General features: G+C 38.3%; 1 protein-coding gene across 1 annotated transcript in view; it reads left to right on the top strand.

Moving 5' to 3' along the window:
* Positions 1–22,535, top strand: part of LOC106084983 (mucin-12) — a 357,036-nt gene extending 334,501 nt beyond the window's left edge. The window contains 3 exon segments of the mRNA XM_059367199.1: positions 14,251–14,925; positions 15,045–15,292; positions 21,430–22,535. Coding sequence (XP_059223182.1) covers positions 14,251–14,925; positions 15,045–15,292; positions 21,430–21,639 — 1,133 coding nt within the window. The 3' untranslated portion in view covers positions 21,640–22,535.
* The last annotated feature ends 421 nt before the right edge of the window (positions 22,536–22,956 follow it).

Raw genomic sequence — 22,956 nt, 5'->3', positions numbered from 1 at the left:
ATAAATTTTTGTGTCAGATTTGTACTCTACTTTGTATTTAAACCTTCCATTTGATACCTATATTGCCTAAAGCGATAAATGTGTCCTGGGGGGTGGTGTGTTTGGGGATGGGTTACTCCCCCCACACTTAGTGTGATATTTTTATGCCAAGTAGGTACTCTACTCTAAAATAACCTTCATTTGATACCCATCTTATCAAAATTGGTAAACATGTTCGTTCGGGTGGATTTGGGATGGGGCGGCCCCCCACCCCACCTATGTTGTTTGATCCCAAAATTTTATACCTATTTCGTGTTTTTGGGGTATCATAAGGTGGCATACAAAATTTGGCTTTAATCGGTGCACACATCTCCGAGATCTGGCGTTTTTGAAATTGAGGGTAAGGGGGAGGGTCCGCCCCCTTCGTATATCAAAAAATGTGGTATCCTATATCCACCGGGGGTTCAAACTCTACCATCTGTGAAAATTTCATGAAAATCGGTTCAGCCGTTTTCGAGTCTATGTGGAACAGACAATCAAACAACCGAATAAACAAACATAGGGCAACAATTTCATTATACCCAACGTAGGATAGGGGGTATATTCATTTATGCATTCCGTTTGCAACACAACGAAATATCTATTTCCGACCCTACAAAGTATATATATTTCGGATCGTCGTAAAAATCTAAGACGATTTAACGATGTCCGTGTTTCTGGCCGTCTGTTGTAACCACTCTACAACCTTCAAAAATTGAGATTTTGAGCTAAAATTTGGCACAGATACGTTTTTTAATGCACGCTGGTTAAGTTCTTGAACGAGACACATCGGGCCATATTTGGATATAGCTGCTATTTACACCGATCTGCCGGTAAAGGGTCTAATGCCTATAAATACTTTATTTTTACCCGATTTCGCTGAAATTTGAAATAGTGTGTAGTTTTAGGTCTCCCGACATCTGGCCCAAATATGGTTCAGATCGGACTATATTTAGATATAGCTGTCATATAGACCGATCTGCCGATAAAGTGTCTGAAGCTATAAAAGCTTTACTTTTTATCCGATTTCGCTGAAATTTAAAACAGTGGGTTATTTTAAGCCTTCCGACATATGACCCATATATGGTAGATCGGATCGGATTATATTTAGATATAGCTGTCACATAGACCGATCTGCCGATTAAGGGTCTGAAGCCCATAAAAGCTTTATTTTTTATTCGATTTCGCTGAAATTTTATAGTTTTAAGCCTCCCAATATGGGACCCAAATATGGTTCAGATCGGACTTTATTTAGATATAGCTGCCATATAGACAGATATCTCGATTTCAAGGTCTTAGGCCATAAAAGGGCATTTATTGTCCTATTTCGCTAAAATTTTACACAGTGACTTATGTTAGGGTTTTCGACATCGGTGTTCTAAAGGGTGATTTTTTTGAGGTTAGGATTTTCATGCATTAGTATTTGACAGATCACGTGGGATTTCAGACATGGTGTCAAAGAGAAAGATGCTCAGTATGCTTTGACATTTCATCATGAATAGACTTACTAACGAGCAACGCTTGCAAATCATTGAATTTTATTACCAAAATCAGTGTTCGGTTCGAAATGTGTTCATTCACCGTTCAGCGATGAGGCTCATTTCTGGTTGAATGGCTACGTAAATAAGCAAAATTGCCGCATTTGGAGTGAAGAGCAACCAGAAGCCGTTCAAGAACTGCCCATGCATCCCGAAAAATGCACTGTTTGGTGAGGTTTGTACGCTGGTGGAATCATTGGACCGTATTTTTTCAAAGATGCTGTTGGACGCAACGTTACGGTGAATGAACACATTTCGAACCGAACACTGATTTTGGTAATAAAATTCAATGATTTGCAAGCGTTGCTCGTTAGTAAGTCTATTCATGATGAAATGTCAAAGCATACTGAGCATCTTTCTCTTTGACACCATGTCTGAAATCCCACGTGATCTGTCAAATACTAATGCATGAAAATCCTAACCTCAAAAAAATCACCCTTTATATGGTTCGAATCGGTCTATATTTGGATAAAGCTTCCAAAAAGACCAATATTTTGCTCTACAAAAGTGATATTAGACCCCTCAATGTCCGTGCCGAATTTGGTCCAAGAGGGAGCATATTTCGATATAGCTGCTATGATTATGATGGATTATGACGAAAGGTTTACATATATACTCGAGGTGGTGGGTATCCAAAGTTCGGCCCGGACGAACTTGATGCCTTTTTACTTGTTATACACTCCACCATAAAACGGGGGTATACTAATTTCGTCATTCTGTTTGTAACACCTCGAAAAATGCGTCTGAGACCCCATTAAGTATACATGCTCTTGATCGTCATGTCATTTTAAGTCGATCTAGCCATGTCCGTCCGTCTGTTCGTCCGTCTGTCCGTCCGTCCGTCCGTCTGTCCGTCCGTCCGTCCGTCCGTCCGTCCGTCTGTCTGTCGAAATCTTGCTAACTTTCGAAGGAATAAAGCTAGCCGCTTAAAATTTTGCACAAATACTGTTTATTAGTGTAGGTCGGTTGGGTTGTAAATGGGCCAAATCGGTCCATGTTTTCATATAACTGCAATATAAACCGATTTTGGATCTTGACTTCTGGAGCCTCTAGAGGGCGCAATTCTCATCCGATTTAGCTGAACGTTTTTTTTGCACGTAGTGTTTTGGTATCACTCCCAACAACTGTGCTGGCATGATTCAAATCGGGACATAATCTGTTATAGCTGTCATATAAACCGATCATGGATTTTGACTTTTTGAGCCAATTCGCGTCTGATTTGGCTGAAATTTTGCATGAGATGTTTTGTTATGTCAACAAATAACTGTGCTAAGTATGACGTGAATCGGTTAGAACCTGATATAGCTGCCATATAAACCAATCTGGGATCCTGACTTCTTGAGCCTCTAGAGGGCACAATTCTCATACAATTTGGCTGAAATTTTGTACAACGACTTCTCTCATGACCTTCAACATACGTGTCTAATATGTTCTGAATCGATCAATAGCTTGATACAGCTCCCATATAAACCGATCTCCCGATTTTGCTTCTTGAGCCCCTACAAGTCGCAATTCTTATCCGAATGAACTGAAATATCGCACAATAACTTCTACAATGTTCATCATTCATTTATGGTCCGAATCGGACTATAACTTGATATAGCTCCAATAGCATAACAGTTCTTACTCAATATTCTATGTTTGCCTAAAAAGAGATACCGCGCATAGAACTCGACAAATGCGATCCATGGTGGAGCGTATATAAGATTCGGCCCGTCGGAACTTAGCACGCTCTTACTTGTTTTTATGTGATAGAATCTCATTTTTCTCAAAAAAAAGAAGGCGGGTTTTTTGAATCCTGTGCCATGTAGAGGGAAGTTAAGTAGTAGTGTAATTTACTTTTGTCAAATGTTCGACTTTTCTTATTAATTTTCGTAGACCCCGAAATACTAACAACATTCTTCGCAGATAAACAGAAGTATCAGTTACTCTGCAACATTTGAATGTCTCGCAACATTTCAAATGTTCACCGTTTAACAAACAGTTTGATCATTGATCCAAGTATCAGTATCAGTTACTCTGCAACATTTGAATGTCTCGCAACATTTAAAATGCTCACCGATTAACGTACAGTTTGATCATTGATCCAAAGATCATTACTATTTGTTGATTTTCAACGATTTCTATTACTCTATTCATATTGTGGTGTTGACACTTTTTTTTCGTACTAATTTATGCATAGGTTGCAATTCTTGTTGATCTGTGAGTTGATGGAGATGGAGGTTGGGTGTTATTGGACAAATCGTTTGATGGTTGCTATCATTTGTTGTAGTGGTTAGTTATGGCTTAGTTGTTTGCTATATGCAAAACCACATTCCAAAATGCTGAATGGGTTTCATAGATAGATATTACGCCGCAGCGAATCAGCAAGTAAATTGAGCTGACTGTTCCAGTGCCCATATCTAAAGAGTAATAAATATGAATGGCACAATTTTATTGCAATTGACAGCCAGCCGGCTTCAAAAAAAAAAAAATTCTAAATTTTATTTTCTAATAAAAAAAAAATACAAAACTGGAAACTTGGTCTTATCCAACAACAGAATGTCTAAACATTTTGTTTATTGTATTTCATATTTTAATAAAACTAAGTGTCATGTGTCTAGCAAACAATGTCCCACTTTTATATGTCCTTCAGCGTTTTGGCTACATTTTATTTAATCTAATACCCATGGTCACGTTTAGTTTCACCAACTTACATGCCAAACATTGTGGAACAATGTTTTGCAAAATAAATACACATTTCCAAGTCAACATCGGCTATCGCAGTTGAGGATCTGGTTTTTCAGGAATTGTTACAATTTAAATGAAACTCTGAAAGAAGCTTAGCTTATATGGAAACTCCTATACACAGGAAAGTATTTTCAAGCGTTTTCATATGCTACACAAGACTACGAGTGTTGGCGTGAAGGTAGGTCAGTTTGTGCCTTTCAACATTAATCTTTGATTCATAGTTTCATGAATATGTTTGCGAGAGTGGGTTTCTATGAATTGGGTGAGTCATAGAGCCGTTGCCATATAGAATTGTGCCTTACCTTATATTTCTTGTTTAGAAAACAATTTCCTTGCCTATTGCTATTCCATAGTCGTAGACCATGGAAAACTGAAAACTAAGTTGTTTAAATTTTAGACATAATCTGACGCCGAAGCTCAACAACTTCCGCATAATTTTGAAAATTTTATATTTGTCTAGCTTTAAGATTTATAGCAACAGAATTTGCGTTGTGTTTGCATGGAGTTTCAAATCCAGTTTTTGTAAAAGGAACATGGAAAAAATACTTTGATTGAAGTTTTACCTACCATCTATCTATGTGGGTTATAGACGCAGGCTAATAATAGAAAAGAAGACAGTTATTTGTTAAGATCGCATTAATAACTTAATGACAAAGCGATGCATTTATTTTTATCAAAGTCATGTTCTAAAAATGTTTTTCATATAGTTCAACGTTAAGAACATGACGCGTGAAACTACCATACCTGCTCCAGCAATGGGATTTATAGAATGAGCATTACAATGTACGACTCAAATGAAAGATATATGCGAGTAAAATACAAACTACACAAAAATTAGTAAAAAGGCATTAAGTTCGGCCGGACCGAACTTTGGATACCCACCACCTCGGGTATATATGTAAACCCCCTTTCGTCACAATCTGGTGAAAATTGAATAACTAATGCAGCCAAACTCAGAACAGACATTGAGTGGTCTAATAAATATAAGTCACTGTTGAATTTTGTATTCCAACAAAATCGGGTAATAAATAAAGCTTTTATGAGCTTCAGACCCTTAGTCATCACATTGGTCTATATGGCGGCTATATCTTAATACAGTCTGAGCTTTACTATATTTAGGTCGGAAGGCAAGTGGCCTAAAACTACTTACGGTTTAAAATTTCAGCGAAATCGGATAAAAAAAAAAGCTTTTATTCGCTTCAGACAATTTATCGGGAGATCGGTCTATATGGCAGCTATATCTACATATAGTCCGATTTGAACCATATTAAGGTAAGATATCAGGAGGATTAAAATAAGCCACTGTTTCAAATTTCAGCGAAATCGGGTAATCAATAAAGATTTTATGGGCTTTAGACCCTTTATTGGCAGATCCGATATAGTCCGATTTGAATCATATTCAGGTCAGATGTCGATAGGACTAAAACTACCCACTGTTTCAAATTTCAGGGAAATTGGGTTATATATGAAACTTTTATGGGCTTCAGACCCTTAATCGGGAGATAGGTCTATATGGCAGCTATATCTACATATAGTCCGATTTGAACCATATTCAGGTCAGATGTCGGTAGGACTAAAACTACCCACTGTTTCAAATTTCAGGGAAATCGGGTTATATATGAAACTTTTATGGGCTTCAGACCCTTAATCGGGAGATCGGTCTATATGGCAGCTATATCTAAATATAATCCGATCTGAACCATATTTGGTTCCTATGTTTGGAGGACCAAAACTACCCACTTTTTCAAATTTCAGCGAAATCGGTTAAAAATAAGCTTTTATGGCCTTCAGACCCTTTATCAGCAGATCGGTACATATGGCAGCTATATATAAATATAGTCCGATATGAACCATATTTAGGTAAGATGTCGGGAGGCCTAAATCTACTCAATGTTTCAAATTTCAGCAAAATTGGTTAAAAAATAAAGCTTTTATGGGCTTCAGACTCTTTATCGGCAGATCGGTATATATGGCAGCTATATCTAAATATAGACCGATCTGAACCATATTTACGTCAGATATCGGGAGGCCTGAAACTACCCACTGTTTCAAATTTCAGCGAAATCGGATGTAAAATAAAGCATTTATGGTCATTAGACCCTTTATCGGCAAATCGGTCTATATAGCAGCTATATCCAAATATGGTCTGATTTGGCCCGTTCAAGAACTTAACCAGCGTGCATTTAAAACACGTATCTGTGGCAAATTTCAGCTCAATATCTTAATTTTTGAAGGCTGTAGAGTGATTACAACAGACGGACGGACAGGCACACGGACATCGTTAAATCGTCTTAGAATTTTAGGACGATCCGAAATATATGTACTTTGTAGGGTCGATACAGCTGCTGTAGGTTGATAATACTTGTTTAAATTAATATTTTTATACCCTCTACCATAGGATGGTCGTCATTCTGTTTGTAACTACTCGAAATATTCGTCTGAGACCCCATAAAGTATATATTGGGTGGCCCAAAAAGTAATTGCGGATTTTTTAAAAGAAAGTAAATACATCTTTAATAAAACTCAGAATGAACTTTAATCAAATATACTTTTTTTACACTTTTCTTCTAAAGCACGCTAAAAGTAACAGCTGATAACTGACAGAAGAAAGAATGCAATTACAGAGTCACAAGCTGTAAAAAAATTTGTCAACGCCGACTATATGAAAAATCCGCAATTACTTTTTGGGCAACCCAATATATTCTTGATCGTCACGACATTTCATGACGATCTAGCCATGTCCGTCCGTCTGTCCGTCCGTCCGTCTGTCTGTCGAAAGCACGCTAACTTCTGAAGGAGTAAAGCTAGCCACTTGAAATTTTGCACAAATACTTCTTACTAGTGTAGGTCGGTTGGTATTGTAAATGGGCCAAATCGGTCCATGTTTGGATATAGTGCCATATAAACCGATCTTGGATCTTGACTTCTTGAGCCTCTAGAGTGCGCAATTCTTACCCGATTGGAACGAAACTTTGTGCGACGTGTTTTGTTATGATATCAAACTACTGTGCCAAGTATGGTTCAAATCGGTCCATAACCTGATATAGCTGCCATATAAACCGATCTTGGGTCTTGATTTCTTGAGCCTCTAGAGTGCGCAATTCTTATCCGATTGGAATGAAATTTTGCACGAAGTATTTTATTACGATATCCAACAACTGTGCCAAGTATGGTTCAAATCGGCCCATAACCAGATATAGCTGCCATATAAACAGATCTGGGGACTTGACTTCTTGAGCTTCCTATCCGATTTGGCTAAAATTTTGCACGATGTATTTTATTCTTACTTTCAACATCTGTGTTCAATAAGGTTCAAATCGGTTGATAACCTGATATAGCTGCCATATAAACCGATCTGGGATCTTGACTTCTTGAGCAATTATTATCCGATTTGCCTGAAATTTTGTACGACGCATCCTCTCATGACCATCAACATACGTGTTTATTATGGTCTGAATCGGTCTATAGCCCGATACAGCTCCCATATAAATCGATCTCTCTATTTTACTTCTTGAGCCCCCAAAGGGCGCAATTCTTATTCGAATTTGATGACATTTTACACAGGTCTCCAACATATATTTTAACGTGGTCCAAACCGGACCATATCTTGATATCGCTCTAATAGCAGAGCAAATCTTTTCTTATATCCTTTTTTGCCTAAGAAGAGATGCCGGGAAAAGAAGTCAACAAATGCGATTCATGGTGGAGGGTATATAAGATTCGGCCCGGCCGAACTTTGCACGCTTTTACTTGTTTTCTTTTGGTTGGGCTTTAGCTCCCCCAAGGAAAAATTTCTAGCTACGCCAATGCTATCATGTCTCCGGGCCTCGTCCAATCTTCTAGTCGGCGGTTTACAATCAGGGATTGCAATTCCTAAGTATGGATTCAAATATCTTCTCGGAAAGTATATTTTCAAAATATCCTGACAACATCAAGTCTTGCGCAACGGTACATGTTAGCTGAGCCTTATTTCCAAAAATTATATATTTAAACGGCCCCTATATAAGACTTCATCGTCACAATCTTGAAGAGGCCCTGGCAAGTTCGTAAGAAGGTCGACGTATACCGTTGATGGACCATCCACTACCATACTCCATTTTCTCTCTCTTGTTAATAACTGCCACCACAAAACTGTACCTAGTGACGCAGCAAAGGTTCTTGGACCCACAAAACAATTGTTAGCCTTAGTTCTCTTGGGGATAAGATGTTACAGTTTACGAAGGACTTTCAATGACAAATGTACCGAATTTCCATGACATTTTCTCAAAGAAAAAATTTCCATAAAATTTTCTCAAAGAAAAAATTTACATAAAATTTTCTCAAAGAAAAATTTCCACGAAATTTTCTCCAAAGACAAAATTTTCATGAAAATTTCTCTGAAGACAAAATTTCCACGCAATTTTCATAAATTGCCAAATTTCGATGAAATTTTCTCAAAAGATTAAGATTCCATAAAATTTTCTTAAAAGACAAAATTTTCATGAAATTTTCTCTAATAACAAAATTTCTATGAAATTTTCTCCAAAGACAAAAATTTTTTTAAATCTTCTCTAAAGACAAAAATTTACATGAAATTTTCATTTTGTCGTCTTTATGTCAAAACGTCAATAAAATTTTCTATAAAGACATTTTTTCTAAAATCAAAATCAGGATGAACTTTTCTTTAAAGACTAAATTACCACGAGATGTTCTTAAAGGCAACATTTTTATGAATTTGTTTTTTAACAGGAAATTTTTTTAAACATTTTCTTTCTTAACCTTCAGATGCCGGAAAAATTTTTCTCCGATTTAAAAAGTAATTTTTAAAGTCAAAACCATCAATGCAAAACAATTTCCTTCCATAAAAATGGATGCAAATGGAAACACAAACAATGTCGCCACATAAATTTTTACTAATTGTACGTCGTTAGAAAATGATGATGTTATCTCTGGTGAATGTAAGCAATTAAGTTGTGACATAAACACCAACGGAGGGGGGCAGGAAAACAAGTAGTCATTTGGCAACATTTACAGATACCGAAAGCTGTTGCAATGACAACAAAACATAAGTACCACCATAGGCGATTGCCATTTGTGGCACAAGAGAGGAAAGTGGGAAAAGGATCTTCCATAGCATTGAACAAATGTCATCTTTAACCATTCAACCAAGTGGTTTAGCCATGCAACCATCGAAGTCAACAAGATATTTTAAAATGCCAAAGTGAAAAGCAATTAAAATACTCATCTCTAGAAGCGGTTGTGCATCTTTGATGACAATTCTCTTCTTCGATGGCTTATACTGCTGTAATGCAGTGTAACAAAGCATTTTGTATTGAAGACATAACTTGTTTACCTAAGCTAAAAAGTCAAGTAGTTTAAGTCACAAAATATTGATTGTAAAGTGGGTGGAGTTTAACAAGAGCAAACACCGATCAAAATCTTAAACATGACCTTTGAATATTCGCAACAGGAACAAAGGCATAGCAAAAATATAAAACAGTCCTGATGGTCTTAATTTCCTGAGTTTTTTGTCCTACTCAAAGTAGGTGCTTACCCCACTACTTTGTACAAGCAAAAACTCGTTCCATATAAGACCATCAAGTCTTTTTACATATCTACGATGTCATTCACATGTACCATATGACTAAAAACTGATTTTGCTCTTATCCTAAATATTTTTTTAGTGTACGATACCAACCCTAGACCTTCAAGGTCATCAGTGTCTCTGCAAAAACATTTGCAACGGACTGATGATTAAATTTTAAGGTGCCAGTTGGCACGTGGGAGATTTAGGGTGTTTAAGCTCGGATTTTGCAACCCACCAGATGACTTCGTTTTGTGTCTAAACATTTTTCCCTACTTTATAGTAGCCATCACTATACAAATCTAGTCTTTGCGTTTCTAACACCCAGAAAGATTGATCTAAAACCCTATAAAGTATACATATTCTTGATCGTCTAGACATTTTGACTCAATCATGCTATATCCGTCCGCCCGCCTATCCGCCTGACGAAATCACGATAGCGTTCGAACGAATAAATTTATCCACTTGAAATTTTGCACCAATACTTCTTATCGATGTGGGTCGTTGGGATGGCAAATGGGCCACATCGATTCAGATTTAGGTATAGCCACCATATAAACCGATCCCCAGTTTTAACTTCTTGAGCCCATGAAAGCCTCAATTTTTAACCAATTTAGCTGAAATTTGGCACAAGGACTTGTATTCCAACATAAGAGTAAACCGATCTTCCAATTAGATTTCTTGAGCCCCTAGAAGCCTAATTTTTCATCCGATTTGGCTGAATTTGTTCTGTTCTGACTTTCGACATCGGTGTTAAGTATGATTCGGATGATTCAATAAACTAATATACTCCGATTTGTATTCTTGAACCCCTAGAAGCCAGCCTCAATTTTTAACTAATTTCGCTGAAAATTGGCACAAAAACCTCTGCTGTGTATTCCAACATCCCTGTATAAGTATGATCCAAATCGGTCTTTATACTGATACAGCCGCCATATAAACCGTTCCCCGGATTTGACTTCTTGCGTTCCTAGGGGACTAAATTTTTCAACTTATTTGGCTGGAATTGGGCACAAAGCCTTCTGCTATGACCGCCAGCATCCATGTCAAATACGATTCAAATTGCTATATATACTGACTAGCATCCTGGTGGCCCGCTTCGATACCCCAGTTTTCGATGCCCACTTTTTAGTGTAGGACTTCCAAAAGCCGTATAAAATTTCCGAAATCGGTCCACTACTGTAAAAAAAAGTACCAAGTAGTACCAATGTACCTAATTTTCCAATATATATTGTAAAGGTATAAATGAATCGCAATTTTGAGCACTTTAGCTCAATTTGTAAAGAAGGTACGATTTTGTATGTTTTTAAGTAGCTATTTTGCAATTTTTGGTACCAAAATTTGCAAATTTTAAATGTATCATTTAGTCACCCATTATATAAATCCTTCTTTCTCCACCTTCGAAGAAAGTACCAAATGGTACGAAAATGTGCGAAAGGTGAATAGATCATTTAGTCACCCAATACCTATTTTTTAGTTGTACGCAAAATGTTGGACCTCTAAATCCACATAAAAGGAAAATAACAAATAGTACCAATTTTTGTACAAAAATGCTCGAATTGTGAAAAAAATCATTTAGATCATTTAGCCACCAATCATATATTTCTTAGTTGTGCCTACATGCTAAATTTCAGACTTCTAACTTCATATATGAAGAAAGTACCAAATGGTACCAATTTCGGTACCTAAATGTGCGAAAGGTGAATAGATCATTTAGTCACCCAATATTTATTTCTTAGTTGTACGCAAAATTTTGGACCTCTAGCTCCGTATATAAGGAAAGAAACAAATAGTACCAATTTTTGTACCAAAACGCTCGAATTGTGAAAAAAATCATTAAGTCGTCCATGCCAAATTTCAGACCTCTACCTCCATCTGAACAGAAAGAACCATTTGGTACCAATATTGCTTTCAAAATGTACGAATCTTAAAAAGATCATAATCAACCATCATACTTCTCCTAGCTGTACATGCATGGCTAATTTTAGACCTATAGCTCCATCTGTAAAGAAAGTACCAAATGTTGCCAATTTTGGTACCAAAATGTACGAATTTTTAATAGAACATTTAGTCACCCATCATATTTTTCTTAGTAATAGCCACATGCCAAATTTCAGACATTTAGCTCCATCTGTAAAAAAGGTACCAAATGGTACCAATTGCGGTACTAAAGGTACGTTTTCTCCCGTAACCATTACTATTTTGGCATTTTTTTCTTTTCATCCTCATTATTTTGCACCTGATGTTAAGTAAGTCAAATTTCAAAATTCTATCTGTATCCATCCATCTTGTACAAAGTTCACTCATTTCGTACGTTTTTGGTACTTTTTTTCAGTACCTAAATGTAAATTCAGAGCTCTAGTTCAAATTACAAAAAAAGTAACAAATAGTACCAATCGCGGCACTAAACGTACTATTTCTCCTACTTCAGGTACGATTTTCCAAAATTATTATACGCACCACCGAAGGATGGAAGTATATTAATTTTGTCATTCCGTTTGCAACACATCAAAATATCCATTTCTGACCCTATAAAGTTTATATATTATTGATCAGCGTAAAAATCTAAGACGATCTAGCCATGTCCGTCTGTCTGTCTGTTGAAATCACGCTACAGTCTTTTAAAATAGAGATATTGAGCTGAAACTTTGCACAGATTCCTTTTTTGGTTCATAAGCAGGTTAAGATCGAAGATGGGATATATCGGATTATATCTTGATATAGTTCCCAATATAGACCGACTCGCCGATTTTAGGTCTTAGTTTTGCTGAAATTGTGGACAATGAGTTGTGTTAGGCCACTCGACATCCACCTTCAATTTGGCTCCGATCGGTTCAGATTCGGATATAGCTGCCATATAGACCGATCTCTCGATTTAAGGTTTTGGGCCCATAAAGGTGCATTTATTGTTCGATGCCTCCGTAATTTGGGACAGTGAGTTGTGTTAGTCCCCTCGATATCTTTCTGAAGTATGGCAAAGATGGGATCAGATTTGGATATAGCTGCCATATAGACCGATCTCTCGATTAAAGGTCTTGGGCCCATAAAAGTCGCATTTATTGTCCGATTTTGCCGAAATTTGGGACAACTAGGCCCTTCAACCTTTTTCTTCAACTTGGCCCAAATCGGTCCAGATTTGGATATAGCTGCCATATAGACCGATCTCTCGATTTAAGGTTTTGGGCCCATAAAAGGCGCATTTATTGTCCAATTTTGCCGAAATTTGGGACAGTGAGTTGTGCTGGGTCCTTCAACATCCCTCTTAAATTTGGCTCAGACCGGTCCAGATTAGGATATAGCTGCCATATAGACCGATCTCTCGTTTTAAGGTTTTGGGCCCATAAAAGGCGGATTTATTGTCCGATGTTGCTGAAATTTCGGACAATGAGTTGTGTTAGCGCCTTCGACTTCCATTTGTAATTTGATCCAGATCGGTTCAGGTTTGGGTATAGCTGCCATATAGACCGATCTCTCGATTTAAAGTTTTGGGCCCATAAAAGGTGCATTTACTGTCCGATGTCGCTGAAATATGGGAGAGTGAGTTATGTTAGGCCTTTCGATATCATTCTTCAATTTGGCCCAGATCGGTCGGGATTTGGATTTACAATAGCTGCCATATAGACCGATCTTTCGATTAAAGGTCTTGAGCCCATAAAAGACGCATTTAATGTCGGATTTCGATGAAATTTGAGACAGTGAGTTGTGTTAGGTCCTTCAACATTCGTCTTCAATTTGGCGCAGATCGGTCTAGATCTGCATATAGCTGCCATATACACCGATCTCTCGATTTAAAGTTTTGGCCCCTTAAAAGGCACATTTATAATCCGATTTAAGTGAAATTTGACACATCCGTGTCGTATATGATTCAGATCGGTCTATATTTGGATATGGCTACCAAAAAAACAAATATTTGGTTCTACAAAATTGAACAATGACTTGTACTTATTTTACCACTCAATGTCCGTGTCGAATTTGGCCCAAATCGGACCAGTTTTCGTTATAGCTGCTATGGGGGCAAAAAGTATACAATTTTCACCGGATTATGACGAAAAGTGGTTTACATATATACCCGAGGTGGCGGGTACCCAAGATTCCGCCCGTTCGAATTTAGCTCGTTTTAACTTGTTTTTATTTTTTCTTACATAAGTCATTTGGCACTCCAATTCCTTATGAATTGGCATCTCCCATCCATACATATGCATGATGGCGCACATATGCTTCTGACATTTACAAATGTTTTATGAAACTCATAAATTTTTTTCTATTCTGTCTGTGGAATAAATTCCACATAAGTACAAGTTTTATTCAAATGTTTCACATTCATAATGGAACAAAACTCAACTGAATTGTGAATTTCTAACATACCTTCCCTGACCCCCCCATTGTTATTTCTCTTTGCAGCCACTGAACCACCACGGACACAAAATCCTTTATTCAAGAGACGTTTCAGTTTGACCACCACATTGCCATCATTCACAGGCAGAACTCTGCTACCAACTACCAGGATAAAAACTTCCGCAACAACCATACGGCCAGTGACTGGTGATGCTGTGACCATGTATGCACCATCTTCTTCAACGTCAACGCCATCAACATTGCCACTCTTTACCACACCTTTCTTTGAAAGTTTAGACAACGATGAGGACACCGATCAAGTGGCCAAGTCAAGCATTCACACGAGTCTTTTCAATCAAATTAATGGCAGACTGCACCTCGACGATGATGAAGATGAAATTGAGGCCGAGGGTGTGTTGGTTACCCGGCGTTTGGCTAAAAATAACAACAATAATAACAACAACCACGAACAGAAGTCTTTGCCGCAAACAACCACCACCAGAGATCCAACATCCAGGTTTTTGCATCATCAACAGCAGCAGAAAACCTATCAGCAACAACAACAAACCAACTACAATTTGGAGGATGTCATAACCAGACGTATGGATGACAGAAGCAGTGGGGCAGCTTCAAGAGCTGGAGGCATTGAATCCTCAAAGCCAACTACAACGAAATCAGCATTCTCAGCATCATCATCCGCATCATCCACATCCACAACTCCACGTTCGGCCATCAGAAAACGTAAGTTTGAAGCTTTTAAAACAATTATCAAACGGAAGTTTAATCGTTTCCATTTTCAATTTGATGATTTGATTTGATTTGACTTTCATCTCTGCCATTTGCCTCTTTTCCGGTCTCAGGTAAATTGGTTGTCAAGCAAAAACCACCAAAGTCAACGCCCACTTCCAACCCAAGGGATAGCCAAAGAGCTGGCAGCAATCGTAGGCCAAATAAATATCAGGAACCCCTTAATCGTCTCAATAGTTACGAATCGAAGATTTTAACGAAAGCCACACAAGAACCTGGACGCACCTATCGTCCTAATATCGACTATGATTACTATGATGATGATGAGTCAAGAGTTGTGGGGAATCGTAAGAATCAACAGGTAAGATACAAATTTTGAATGGAACACCAAATTAAAAAAAAAATTTTCTGTAAAAAAGTCAGAAGTTTTTTAAAAGAAAAAAAATCTAAGAACATTTTCATGATAATCTCTAACGGACATTAGATGCAAATTTTTATAAACATTTACGGCATCGGCACAATATGAATGTTAATTGGAAGAAAACCACGAATCACGACAAATTTACCAACCTCCCGTTTCAATCGGACGTGAAAACCGAACGGGAGGACATGAGACAGTAATGAAAGTCATTTGGGAGTTAGGAAGGAGTTTGATGCTCCCTTAAATCCGACGTCTTGAGTTTTGGTGTCTGAAAATCCGATCACTCCCCAAACATACATGCAGTCCGATGCGGCTAATATTGGTTTCATATGCAACTTGTTTGGGAGTTAAGAACGACGATGACACCCATATTTGGGTTAATGAAACGGTTGAGTGTTTTGAAAAAAAACGCGATGAGTGCGCATTCCAAATATGGCGATTTAAGCGCTTGGGGCATATATATTTTGTCATTCAATTTGCTTTTACTTTACTTTAATTGGCTATAACAGAACGTTTGTCGCATTAGCCGAGCGTAGAATATCGTTCCAAGTGCCTCGATCTTCTGCGCTCATTCTATAATCTCTGATACCAAGTTTCAAGGTGTGTCCCACCACTAGTACTTCCTATCGGGCTTTTGCTCGCCCCGGTTTAGGTGTACCACCGTGATTGCCTTCATTCATTCTGACAACATGACCTAGCCAACGCAACTGTTGTATTTTGATACGTGTAACTATGCTATCGTTGTCATACAGCTCATACAGAATCTTTCTCTCAAACACTCCAAGTACTGCCTCGTCTGTTTTCACAAGTGCCCATGCCTCGTAACCATATAACAACCAGTAAGGAGTGGCAAAAGTCGGGCGGTGCCGACTGTATAATACCCTACACCTACCCTATATGTATGTGGAAGCTTTATCTAATTCTGAAACAATTTTGATGGACCTCGGTGGATGTTTCCAGATGAGTTGTTAAACAATCCTTATCAAATGACCATTTTATTGCATAATTACAGCAAATCGGACGAACATATATTGGGTTGCCCAAAAAGTAATTGTCGGTAATATAGTAGTAATATAATCGGCGTTGACAAATTTTTTCAACGGCTTGTGACTCTGTAATTGCATTCTTTCTTCTGTCAGTTATCAGCTGTTAGTTTTAGCTTGCTTTAAAAAAAAAAGTGCGCGAAATTTTGTTTACATTTGTTTGTTTGGCGTCAATTTTAATATGGGTACCACATGTATTGAAAGAAATTCATTTAACAAACCGAATCAACGCTTGTGATATGCACCTTAAACGCAATGAAATCGATCAGTTTTTAATACGAATCATAACTGGAGATGAAAAATGGATTGTTTACAAAAACGTTAGTCGAAAACGATCATGGTCCAAGCATGGTGAACCAGCTCAAACCACTTCAAAAGCTGATATCCAGAAGGTTATGCTGTCTGTTTGGTGGAATTGGAAGGGTGTGATATATTTTGAGCTGCATCGCACTTGGTTCAGTTTTTTGCAGATAAAGGCCAGAAGTTCTATGAGCGTGGAATACTAAATTTGCCAGGAAGATGGCAAAAGGTTATCGAATAAAATGGCAATTATATATTGGATTAAAGTTCATTCTAAATTTTATTAAAAATGCATTTACTTTCTTTTAAAAAATCCGCAATTACTTTTTGGGCAACTAATATATGTATATATATATATTTAAATCTGAACCGATTTTTTCCAATTTCAATATCCTTCATCTCTAGGCCAAAAAACATGCCTATAACAAATTTGAAGACGATCGGTTGAAAACTGCGACCTTTAGTTTGTTCACAAATTAACATGGACAGACGGACATAGCTAAATCGAATCAGAAAGTGATTCTGAGTCCATCGGTATACTTATCCATGGGTCTATCTCTCTTCCTTCCGGATGTTACAAACAAATTCACTAACTTATAATACTAAGTACCATAGTAGTGGTGTAGTGTATAACAAGGATAGTATCAATGTCTTGTATAGTATTATCTTCGTCTGTCTGGAGGTAACCGTGTTTCTAAACTGTCTAATTAATCCAAAGTAACATCTGTCTGCCAGTATTATTCTTCGCTTAATCTCAAAACTGGTGTCATTCGTTTCAGTTACGGCGGTGCCGAGGTAGATAAAATTGCTGACTATCTCAAAGTTGTGGTTCCCAACTTTCTTCATTTTCTTTATCTGATCGGTTGTACAGGGCGTTTTGGGAGTTAATACCATTCATTCCGTCTTATCTCCATTTCCTGTCAGGCCCATTTTCATTCAAAGGCTGCAGTTACTACTCCGATATCGTCCTGTGATATCGATATCGTCGGCAAAGTAGCGTGTGTTCTCTTGTGAGTAATGTGCCATATCTATTCACATCTCGTAATCTTCTCCAGCAGAATATTAAAGAGCTCACACGATAACATGTCTCCATATCTGAAACCTCGTTTGGCATTGAATGGTTCGGAGAGATTCTTCCCCATTTTTACTGAGAAATGTGTTTCAGCAAGTGTCATCCTGCAGAGTCTTATTAATTTTCCAAAAATACCAAACTCAGACAAGGCTTGAAATGCCTTTTAACGTGAAGCTCTATCGAAAGGGGCTTTGTAGTCCACAAAAAAATGGTAGGTGCTGGTTTGTCCTTCTATGTCTTTTCCAGGTCCAGGGTGGATTTACCAGATCTAAAGCCGCATTGATAGAGCCCAATTATATCATTGATTTTAGGTTTTAATCTTTCACACAGCACGCTCGAGAGTAACTTGTATGCCATGGGGAGGAGACTTATTCCTTTGTAGTTGGCACATTCCGTCTTGTTTCCTTCTTGTGTACGGGACATAGTATGCTGAAGTTGCTATCATCTGGTATGCGTTCTTCTAGCCAAATTGCTCACACAAGCTGATGCATACGCCTTATTAGCGTGTCAACTCCGGTCTTAAATAGTTCAGCGGGTAACCCGTCGTCTCCTGCTATCTTGTTGTTCTTTAGTCGGGTCACTGCTATTTCGATCTCATGCTGACTAGGACTAAACATTCTATACCATCATCATTGGTGGATTGGTGCTGCGGTATTCTCGCCGCCAACGTCGGACACTAGCAGTTGGGTAAAATGTTCTTCCCACATCCTCAGCATGCTATCTGTGTCAGTTGCCAGATTTTGTTCTTTGTCTCTACAGGAGGATGTGTCTGCACCAAAGTCATCGGTTTGATGTTTAATTCTTTGGTAGAGTTTCCGGACTTCATTCTGACTCCTGTACATTTCAATTCGCTCACACTCACGTCTTTCTATTTCCTTTTTCTTTCTAAGGAATAAACGTTTCTCCTCTCTCCTTTTCTCCCGATACCTCTCCTTCATCTGGCGCGTTGCTACTGATTGCAGGGTTGCTCTATATGTCGCATTCTAGGCTTCAGTAGCATCTCGACACTCTTGGTCGTACCGTGGGTTTCTTGGGAGAGGCTTCCGGTACCCAAAGTCGAATTTCGCGGCATTTTCCATGGAGTGGGCAATATTTTGCCACTGCGCCATTATATCATCGGAACAAGGAGTGCTTTCATGAAGCAGTTGGGTCAGTCGAGTGGAGTATGCCATTGTCATCTGTTGTGTTTGCAGCATTTCAATGTCCAGCTTCCGTTCAGTGTCCGATCGTACTTTCTTCGCCATGTTCAAACGGGTGCGAACGGTTGCTCCAACAATGTAATAATCCGAATCTATATGCGCTTCACAGATCGATCGTACATCTAACACCGTCTATCACAACGTGATCAATTTGATACAAATAAATCCGCCAGCGCATATACTGCACCTTCTCTATGAAGAGTGCGGACATTCCAGATGCAGATCCGCAAATCATGGTCCTTTTTTCGTTTGCGTAGGTCTTCAACGTTGGGGGGGGTCCGTTTTTACTATTCCTTTGTTTCTCATAGTAGTTCTCATGGTTTTCCGGGGGCGGATTACTGGCCCAGCGCCCAACCGCATGGGTTTTGTGGGATTGCATGTATCCCTCGTTGTGGCGAGCCGCTTGCTCCAATATCCAACGCTCGCCTCCATCCGCCCTTAACCTGGGAACAGACGCTGACGATGGCCATTGGTTATTTGAGGGCGCCAATACTTCGCCTTGTCATCTCGAGTATCAATAGAAGTCAGTATTTAATTAAGAGCCAGTGCCACCTGACTCCTCACAGAGACTTTCCTCTCGAAAATCGCTGACTGCCCGTGCTGACTGCAGCTACTCCGCATAAAAACAAAGCTTTCCACTATCCGCAACCTGTCGACGCGCCCGGTAGCATTCAGCCAAGCTTCCGAAGAAGCCTTTTGCATTTTTTTATCTCGACCTCTTATGACCCAACTCCAGAACTTTCAGCGTCGCCTGGTGAACCAAAAGATAACCAATTTCACAGCATTTTAAGGAAGCTTTTTTTGTTCTGTCGCATTAAATCACGAAAATTCCATAATTATTTGGATATTTACCTTTAACATTCGCATGTAACCCTGTGGAACAGCGAAACGGTCGGTAGGACGGCGAAAATCCTATGGGGAGATCAAGATCGTGAGAAGACCAGGCTTTTACTGAAAGGAAGTAAGAAGGAGGTCAGTATAGCTATCGGTGTTACAACGGAACATATAGGACTACGAGCTCACTTATGAAAATCGGTGCGGCAAGTGATAGCATGTGTAGGGCATGCGGGGAAGATGATGAGTCGTTGGAGCATTTCCTATGTCATTGCCCGGTTTTCGCGGCTAACAGATAACGGCACTTAGGTGGGAACACAATACCAGACATGAACCAACTTAGGGCCTTGGCATGGGAAACAATTAAGGATTTTGTAAATAGCATGGGATTCCTAACTTAGATTTTCTTTTTCGGGGTTATTTTTATACCCTTCACCATAAGATGGGGGGTATACTAATTTCGTCATTCTGTTTGTAACTACTCGAAATATTCGTCTGAGACCCCATAAAGTATATATATTCTTGATCGTCGTGACATTTTATGTCGATCTAGCCATGTCCGTCCGTCCGTCCGTTCGTCCGTCCGTCTGTCTGTCGAAAGCACGCTAACTTCCGAAGGAGTAAAGCTAGCCGCTTGAAATTTTGCACAAATACTTCTTATTAGTGTAAGTCGGTTGGTATTGTAAATTGGTTATATCGGTCCATGTTTTGATATAGCTGCCATATAAACCGATCTTGGGTCTTGACTTCTTGAGCCTCTAGAGGGCGCAATTCTTATCCGATTAGAATGAAATTTTGCACGACGTGTTTTATTATGATATCCAACAACTGTGCCAAGTATGGTTCAAATCGGTCCATAACCTGATATAGCTGTCATATAAACCGATCTGGGATCTTGACTTCTTGAGCCTGTAGAGGTCGCAATTATTATCCGATTTGCTTGAAATTTTGTACGACGGATTCTCTCATGGCCATCAACATACGTGTTTATTATGGTCTGAATCTATCTATAGCCCGATATATATAAATCGATCTCTCTATTTTACATCTTGAGCCCCCAAAGGGCGCAATTCTTATTCGAATTGGCTGACATTTTACACAGGTCTCCAACATATAATTTAATTGTGGTACAAACCGGACCATAGCAGAGCAAATATTTTCTTATATCCTGTTTTGCCTAAGAAGAGATGCCGGGAAAAGAACTCGACAAATGCGATCCATGGTGGAGGGTATATAAGATTCGGCCCGGCCGAACTTAGCACGCTTTTACTTGTTTAGTATTTAGAGCGCACAACAAACCGATTACTGGCTTTGATGTATGTCCATAGTGGCATGGAGCGGATTGATATCCGCATCCTCTTTTCAACCTAACCTACCTTTAAGAGCTTATAAACCAAATTCAATTTTCTCTGACATTTACATTTGTGCTGTCAATTGCCTGTTGGGCTGGATGGAAAAAACGCAATTTAAATTTATTTAATTCAATTTGCATATAAAAATTGAGAAATTAATTTACATAAAATATTTTAAGCGCGTATCACATTTAATGTCAACCCTTCCAGGTTTTTTTGAAATATGCCATGCATCATCTATCATCCCCTGGCTTATTGTTGCTCTTTTTATTTTCAGCTCAAAGTGATTTTGCACGGTGGGGGCTTAATTGAATGTCTGGATCAAGGCAACTTTCCGCATCCACTGTCATGTCGCAAATTTATATCCTGTGCCAAATTCGAAACCGGCGGTGTAGTAGGCTGGGAATACACCTGCCCCAAGGGTCTAAGTTATGATCCGGTGGGTGGCATGTGCAATTGGGCAGCAGGATTGGGCTGCAACGAATAAGTTGACATGGAGGCAACGGCAGCAGTAATCGAGTGAAAAAAAAGAAACCATAGCAACAGAGACCACATGAAAGAAGACGAAACATCATCACAAATCCTGTGTACTGCTGCATGCTGTGTATGTTGCAGAGTAAATAAACATTTCCATGGCATGAAACGACCACCCACAGAAACCTTTGTCTCCAAAAGCTGCCTGCCTATCTTCATCGGGCATCTCCATGGAATTGTTATTCTTCTTTTTCGGACAATTGGAACAAATACTAAGAGCAAACATTATGTTGTCTAACAACAACAACAACAACATCAAAAACTATTCTTCTTCTAATATAAAAACCAACAACAACTACATAGTATGTTACTTTTGCATTTGAAATAAAATTTGAAACTAATAGAATTTAATCTAAAGAAATGGCAAACCAAACACACAAAAATCGACAAAACAAAAAAAAATGACTGAATTCATGTTAGTAGACCATTTTCTTTAATCAACTTCATCTTCTGTCTGAAATTTTCTGTATCTCAATTTTATTGATTTATATAAAGAAGCATCCTTTCAACATTTAAAGATTTTAGTTACATAAAACGTTTTGCCCTCTCCTCAGTTTTGTGTGACTACATCATTTTTTTTTTATTTAATTTTCCTTAATTTTATTGTCTTGATTTTTTTTTTTTCAACTTAATTTTCTTCTTTTGATTTTGATACATTTATATTAAGTGATTTTATTTATAAGAGTTGTATGTTAATGTCTTCTTGTAAGTTTTAAGTTATGACCATTCCATTAGCATTCACTTTTTTTAAATACGCAAATTTATTATCCTTTGTTTCTTTTTATTTTTTCTTTGAGTGTACATTTTTCATAATTAAGAGCCATCCATATTTCGTATATTTAATTAAAAAGAAAAAAAAACAAACATCACTGAAATATTTAAATAAAAACATCTTAATAGAAAAGAAAACAATACTCATATATAAAATAAATATTTCGTTGTTTTATTTAACTTTTAAGAGGCTCTAAATGACTCAGCATGTCCTAGTGCCAAGCCAAGGGGCAAACAGCGACCGCCATGGTGGACCCCAGATCTGGTTGGTCTAAGGAAGGACTGCAGAAAACTCTTCAATAGAACGAGAGCCACAATAGCATCACACGATTGGGACGCCTATAAGGCTGAGCTAAGAAAATGTAAGGGCGAGCTGAGAAAGGCTCGGAACAAATCCTGGGTAGAATTCTGCAGCTCCGTGGAGGATACATCTGAGGCCTCTAGGCTAAGGAACATTCTGTCCTCGAGACCTATTACTGTGGGGTATATTCAGAGGTCA

Source organism: Stomoxys calcitrans, chromosome 4, assembly GCF_963082655.1.
Source record: "Stomoxys calcitrans chromosome 4, idStoCalc2.1, whole genome shotgun sequence".
In the NCBI taxonomy this organism is placed as follows: Eukaryota; Metazoa; Arthropoda; class Insecta; order Diptera; family Muscidae; genus Stomoxys; species Stomoxys calcitrans.
The sequence above is the reverse complement of the archived record's forward strand: the minus strand, read 5'-3'. Positions and strand labels throughout refer to the sequence as shown.